This window comes from Dioscorea cayenensis, chromosome 1 (genome assembly GCF_009730915.1).
Source record: "Dioscorea cayenensis subsp. rotundata cultivar TDr96_F1 chromosome 1, TDr96_F1_v2_PseudoChromosome.rev07_lg8_w22 25.fasta, whole genome shotgun sequence".
Classification (NCBI taxonomy): Eukaryota; Viridiplantae; Streptophyta; class Magnoliopsida; order Dioscoreales; family Dioscoreaceae; genus Dioscorea; species Dioscorea cayenensis.
Window position 1 is genome coordinate 25,225,809 of NC_052471.1, and position 7,286 is coordinate 25,233,094.

Consider the following 7,286-nt stretch of genomic DNA (forward strand, 5'->3'; position numbering starts at 1 on the left):
CCTGCAGTGGATGATTGTTCAAACCTTTGACAATGGTTTGAACCCGAGTACAAGACAACTCTTGGATGCGGCAGCAGGAGGTACCTTAGGTAGCAAAACCCCTGATGAGGCCCGTCAGTTGATTGAAGAAATGGGGTTAAACACCTACCAATGGAATGCTAGGGAGAAGAAAAAAACATGGCCGGTCTCCATGAGATAGATGCGGTAACTTCATTGGCGGCCCAAGTGGAAAATTTGAGTAAGAAGTTAGATCTTCTAACTTCAAATAGAGTGCCGGCCATGACTAATTGCACCGAGTGTGGTGGAGGACATGCTCCCTCCGATTTCCCGATCTCTATTGGTGATGTTTCTTCAGTGGAGAATGTTGATTTTGTAGGTAATAGCATGAGACCTCAAGGAAACCTATTTAGCAATACCTACAATCTGGGTTGGAAGAATCATCCCAATTTCTCATGGAGTAATAAAGGTCCACAAAAGGCCATGGGGCAACCGGCTTTCAAACAACAACAACAAGCCCCTTGATGAGCGATCCGCAAGTGCACGGAGTCGTCAAGTAATACCCCTCGTGCGAGCACGAGAGGGTCGTATTCCCTGGGCCCAAGAATCTACTCTTACTTCCTCTTTGCTTATTGTCTAGCCGAATGATTCGAAGGGTTTCCCTAATCTATTACTTGAAATAAAAGAACTACAAATGGAGTCTATGATAAGGTAGGGATATAAAATCAGGGGAAAGAAATGGTCACGGATGCGGATTCCCTAGGGGCTACTAAAGTGCAAAGGATGCTAAGAATGTCATGCAATTGAAGGTTTGGACCTAGAGATTTCCTAAATTAGATCAACCCGATGGTCACGGCAATTAACCCCTAATCTGGTATAAGTATTGACACAGAATTTCTTCTGATCAAATCCTCATACGATTGCATTAACAAGTGGGGAAATCCCTAATTAGGGCCGGAACACAACTTGGGCGTTTATCAAACATCCCCACACCTAAGCATTTGCTTATCCCCCAGCAAACACAAATGAAAGAATAAGGGCGGAATGATAAACGACTAAACGTACGACCTCAAGCTCAAATAGTGAAGAACCCCATAGGCACAGATGAAATGAATTCAAGGAAATGAGTTGTACAATAACTAACTCAGTAGAGATAGTCATGATTCCTCTAGAGTGCTTTCCTCGTGAGTGTGTGTATGCTTCATCCCTCACTCTCCCTATTCACACCACATTCAATGACTATCGGTGTTAGAAATGTTAAAGACGCCCTCAATAGCGAGTTAAGAGTCCTTCGGTCCACAGTCAACACTTCAATTTCTAAGTGAATGCATGAAAGAGTTCAAGAGAATACAGATTTTTTTTTTTTTTTTTCCGAGTCCGTCTAACGTAGACTGCACAAAATAACTTATAATCTTTCAGAAGGATGCACATGCTGATTAGGCACAAGAGCCACCCAACCTACTTGATTACAGTCTACATAGACGCATTCATGCTAAATTAGCAGAGGAATACTGACATAGACTCATTTTTTTCTTTCATTTTTCAATTTTTTTTTTACATGTCTCCGGAGCACTTTCATGCAAAACTTCACTTAGGGATAAAGTGAAATGAACAAAAGAACCAAAAGCTCTTAAAGGACCATTGAGAAATGAATTTACCACTCTAACACTTTAAATCAAAGCAATGGGTTAGCTGAGGCAAACAAGGTAAAAGTACTATGTCAAAGCTGTGAAGAAAACACTAGAAAGAAAGCATGACTTCCTTAAAGCACAAATAACACTACAACTCATTACTATCATTCATTCAAGCCAGGAGGTTCTTAACAATAAATCATAGCTATCACCGGTGAAGTAAGCATGCAAATAGCCCATCCCATCCCCACACCTAGAATTGTACATTGCCCTCAATGTACACTAATCAGCAGAGCATGGTGTAGAATTCATAATAATTAAATAAAGCATGAAAGGGAAGGGAAAAGAGACTGCCCCATTTGGTTGATGAAGAGTGTTCAGTGAAAGCACAGTCATTGGGCAACAACGCTAGCAAAGGGGAAAGGAGGAGAGGCAACAATCCGTGAGAAGTCCAAAGTGCTTGGACTGTAAGAGATTATATCGTGCCCTATATTGTGGTAAGGCAAAGGATGGCACTCCACTTGATGCCGCATCGTGCCGTGGCCGCTTTGTTAGAACTCGCTTGATCGGCATACCTATACCACAAAAACAAGTGATCAAACCAATATTATTATGAAGACATTCATAGGAGATAACTATATCATCATGGAATTAATGAAAAATTTAAAGCACAACAATTTCTATGTGAAGAATGAAAATTTCAGCCATTGCTACAGTAACCCGCGAAAAAATTTTTCCAAGAGTTTCTCCTAGGCATCTAGCTTCCCAAAATTTACAAAATGAACGAAAAACTCAAAGAGAAAAGCATACACCACATAACAACAACCAAATATGTCATTCAAGCTTCAAAGATAAAGTGAGAACACAATAAAAACAAGTTTGTAGCAAAACCTAGAATTAGGGCTTGGAGGCTTGGGGTGATGAGATCCGGCTAAAGCAGTTGATAAAACTCTGATTAAAACCCAAGAGTGAGTTTGAAAGATGAAGGAGAGGTGATTAGAGAAGAAAAAAAAAAAAAATGGTGAAGAAATGAGGTAGAGTGAGGGAGAGATGAGAGGAAAACAAGAGGAGAAGAAGGAGGAGAGAGTGGAGAGAAAAAGGGGGACAAAGCCCCTTTAATGGGCAGCCCAGCCCATGCGGGTCCCATGCAGGCGCATGGTGCCCGCATGGGCTGGAAAATTCCAGCCTGAAAGGCTCACGGGCGCCCATGCGGGCGCATGGCGCCCGTGAGCCTCTCAGCCCACGGGCGACCAGTGAGGCCGAGAGCGGGCGCCCGTGAGGCCCATAGCCCGCGCACACAGGATCCATGTGAGAGGTCCCTTGCGGCCGCAAGGATGGCCACAAGGCCCCGGATCTTGCCACAAGTGTCCATACGGGCCGTATACGGCCCGTATGTACCTGGAAAATTGAAAAATTGGCATGGTTTCTCTCGCAAACTCAATAAAATACGAATTACAACCATTTAAGCGTCTGGATGACAATGAAACACAACTAAACAATACTAATTCAAGGCCAAATACAAGCGAGAAAACCAAAGCATGAGTTGAGCACAAAAACATCAACAAAAGAAAAATACGAAAAACTCACAGACATAAGCATTCAACCACAATATAGAAACTAAGCAACTAAAAGAAATACGAAAATTTAAAGGCGAGCTAATTTAAAGACTTGGGTTGCACGCCAAGAAGCGCTTTGTTTAACGTCATTAGCTCGACGTACCTTTTTTTTTACCTCAAGGTGGATCAAATGGTGGGGACTTACCTCCAAGCCCAAGAGAAGTGCTCCAAGATGGGAAACTCATCGAGAGGCACGAAAAGACACGGAATTTGCCCTTCCCCTCGAAGAATAGTCGATCGATCTCCCGTGGTGGTGATAGTGTGCAATTCATCCCCAATTCTGCTTTTCTTGTCCCTCTTACACCAAATTTTTCCTTGTTGTTGATTTCTTCTTATTACTCGGCCACGGAAATGTTCCCCACATAGCCTACATGCTTTACATGTGTGGGAAGTGGGTTGTTCTCCTTGTACTCATCGCTATCCATTCCTTCCAAGAATTCATCCAAGGGGTTAATTGCCAAGACCTCCCTGCACACAATCGGTAATAATCATATCGGTTTCATCGAGTAAAGTAGAGGGGATCGTCGTGGTCCGAGGTGTGTTTCATGGCCACGGGAAGAGTGAGAATGACTTCCTCATCCCCCACTCTCAATGTCATTTTTCCCCCTTTTACATCAATGAGGGCACCGGCGGTGTTAAGAAAGCAGTCGCCCCTAGGATCAATGGGACTTCAACATCATCATCCACATCAAGAATAACGAAATCCACGGGGGATAATGAGCTTGTCTACTCTAACTAGCACATCCTCAACAACACCACGGGGCTTCTTGATAGAATGATCTGCAAGTTGTATCGTCATCCTTGTGGGCCTCATGTCTTCTAATCCCAATTTTAAAAAGCAGACATGTAGGCATTACATTGATGCTAGCCCCGAGTGCGCTAAGGCTTTTTCTTGCATGCCTTCCCCAATCACACATGGAATAATGAAACTCCCAGGATCAGTCAATTTCTCAGGGAGCTTCCTCTGAATCTTTGCAGAGCAGTTCCGCAGTAGTGCAACTGTTTCTAATTCCTCCAATTTTCTCTTATTAGTCAGCAGGTCTTTCATAAACTTTGCATACTTGGGCATCTGAGTTAACGCTTCAACAAGAGGGATATTTATGTGCAACTGCTTGAATACATTGATGAATTTCTTGAATTAAGCCTCGTCCTTATCTTGCCTCAACCTAGCCGGATAGGGGATCACCGGCTTGTACTCGGGTATCCTTGGTGTTGGTAGTTGAATGGTTCCTTCATCTTGTTTTTCCTTTACCCCTTCAAGTTCAGTCTCAGATGGCTTAGGGTCTTCCCGTGCGGCTACCCCATTATGTTTAGTGCTTGAGCCCTCCTCGGCTCGTGCTTCAACCTGTTTCCCGCTCCTGAGAGTGACGGCTTTCAAATGCTCCCTTGGATTATTTTCAGTGTTACTAGGTAAGCTACCCGGCGGTCGCTCCGAGTTTGCCCTAGCAAGTTGCCCCACCTGGTTTTCCAATAATGGAATGGAGGCTTGAACATTCCTCAAAACAGTGTTTACTTCAGCGAATTGGTTGTTGATGTTCACAAATTTTGCCTCGGTATGGATCATAAACCTTGCTAACACATCTTCAGTGGTGAACTTCTTCTCGGGCTGCTGAAGAGGTTGAGGTGGAAGTCCCTGTGGCTGCGGGGGCCGATGTTGCTGTTGTTGACCCCAAGAAAAATTTGGGTGATTCCTCCACCGCGGATTATATGTGTTTCCATAAGGATTCCCCTGGCCTCTGGGAGCTCCCCCAACATAATCAACTGTCTCAACTGGGGCATCTAAGGCTATTGAAATTGGGCACTGAACAGTAGCATGCCCGGCCCCACAAGTCTCGCAAGACAAAACTGCACCAGAATTTGAGCTCGTACCCAACACAAACTAATCGAATCTCTTTGTTAAGGCCTCAACCTTGGCGGCTAGCGCAGTGTTGTCATTTATCTCATAAATTCCAGCTGCCTTAGGGGGTTTTTGCCTAGTAGACCAATGACACTCATTACTTGCCATGTTTTCAATCAAGATTTCAGCTTCCTCAGGGGATTTACTACTCAATGACCCCCCTGCTACAGCATCGATGAGCTGTCTGGTTGCATAATTCAGGCCATTGCAAAGCATCTGGATCCTCATCCATGAGGAAAAACCATGATGGGGACACTTGCGTAGGAGATCCTTGAATCTCTCATGTGCCTCAAAGAGTGTCTCGGAGTCCCCTTGTCGGAATGCAGAAATCTCTTGTCTCATTCTAGTGGCTTTGCTTGGTGGGAAATACCTAGCAAGAAATTTGTCCACCATTTCCTTCCTTGTGGTGATCAATCCCGGAGCCAATGAAGTGAGCCATCTATATGCTGCTCTCCTTAGACTGAAAGGGAATAATCTCAATCTTATCGCATCATCGGACACTGAGTTAATCTTGAAGGTGGAACAAATTTGGAGGAAGCGAGACAAATGAGCATGCGGGTCTTCATCAGCCAACCCATCAAATTGCACGGAATTTTGGACCATCCTAATTGTGCTTGCTTTGATTTCAAAGTTATTAGCAGGCACGGTGGGAGCATGCACACTGAATTCCTCGCCAGTAAACGGAGGACTTTCATAATCAGACAAGGTGCGCCTTGGTTCAGCCATGACTGAAAGTTCACTAGTCTCACATCGTGTTCCTTGATGTTCTGAACTCTCAGCCACCTCTCTCAGTCTTTGATGCAAGGTTCTCTCGATTTCGTTGACAGGTTCTACAAGATTTGCTTCATTGGTGCGTGTCATAAGATGGTGCCTTGCACAGTAATGAGAGTCAATGATTAGGAAATAAGAGGACAATAGTAAAACAAAATAAAGGCAAGTAAAAGGAAAAATATGTGCAAAAAAGACTAAAAAGAAGCAAATGTACAGAATTAAAGAAATAACACGGAGTCGTCAAGTAATACCCCTCGTGCGAGCACGAGAGGGTCGTATTCCCTGGGCCCAAGAATCTACTCTTACTTCCTCTTTGCGTATTGTCTAGCCGAATGATTCGAAGGGTTTCCCTAATCTATTACTTGAAATAAAAGAACTACAAATGGAGTCTATGATAAGGTAGGGATATAAAATTAGGGGAAAGAAATGGTCATGGATGCGGATTCCCTAGGGGCTACTAAAGTGCAAAGGATGCTAAGAATGTCATGCAATTGAAGGTTTGGACCTAGAGATTTCCTAAATTAGATCAACCCGATAGTCACGGCAATTAACCCTTAATTCGGTATAAGTATTGACACAGAATTTCTTCTGATCAAATCCTCATACGATTGCATTAACAAGTGGGGAAATCCCTAATTAGGGTCGGAACACAACTTGGTCTAGCCCTAATGGTGGAGGGGTACAGAATACCCGATGGTCACGGTGTATTCATACATGAATCCCTTCCAAACTTGGTGTGTCTAGTACAAGGGCGATGGTCACGCTACCAAGTACAACCTAGCAGTTGGTTTACAGAGTTCTCATGTAAGCAACACATCAAATGCACCAAGAATGAATCACAAATACACAACAATTGCAATAGACAAAATTAAATCATCCAAATACACAAGTTCACCCCAAGGTTCACCGGCATCCGGTGACCTTGGGGTCTACTCGTCGATGCAAACAAATACAAGCAACAAGTCCATGAAAACAACTACAAATGGCATAAGAAAACTCCCTCAAACAATAGAAGTAGGAAGACAAGCCAAGCTAGGTGGAAATGCTTCCACGGACGCCGCGATGGGGGCGGCTTCCCTCGTCGTCTACAAACTCCCAAAGAAGAGATCAATGAAGATCTAGCCAAAACCGAGCTTCTCCCTTTGATTTCCCTTCTCTAAAACGTGTGATCTTGCCTCCTAAAGACTGGTGAAAATCGGCTCCAAGAACTCTCCCAAAAACTCCTCTCCTTGCCCTAGAAAAATCGGTTTCATTTATATCCCGTCAGTCCATGTGGGCATCCATGCGGGCGCATGGAGCCTGTGAAACTCACAGCCAAATGCCCGCAGCAAGAACAATGACCTGCTACAATACCGCTACAGTGCTAGGACCCCA

General features: G+C 44.0%; 1 protein-coding gene and 1 non-coding gene across 2 annotated transcripts; one reads left to right on the top strand and one right to left on the bottom strand.

Moving 5' to 3' along the window:
* Positions 1-4,382: 4,382 nt before the first annotated feature.
* On the bottom strand, positions 4,383-5,483 carry LOC120258044. The gene is made up of 2 exons (XM_039265386.1): positions 5,243-5,483; positions 4,383-5,089 (listed from the first exon to the last, which is right to left on the bottom strand). Exons 1-2 carry the CDS (start codon positions 5,481-5,483, stop codon positions 4,383-4,385), a joined length of 948 nt encoding a protein of 315 aa, XP_039121320.1.
* On the top strand, positions 5,380-5,486 carry LOC120266712. Its single transcript, XR_005538256.1, has one exon. It is a non-coding gene; the product is annotated as a small nucleolar RNA R71 (small nucleolar RNA).
* Positions 5,487-7,286: the final 1,800 nt, after the last annotated feature.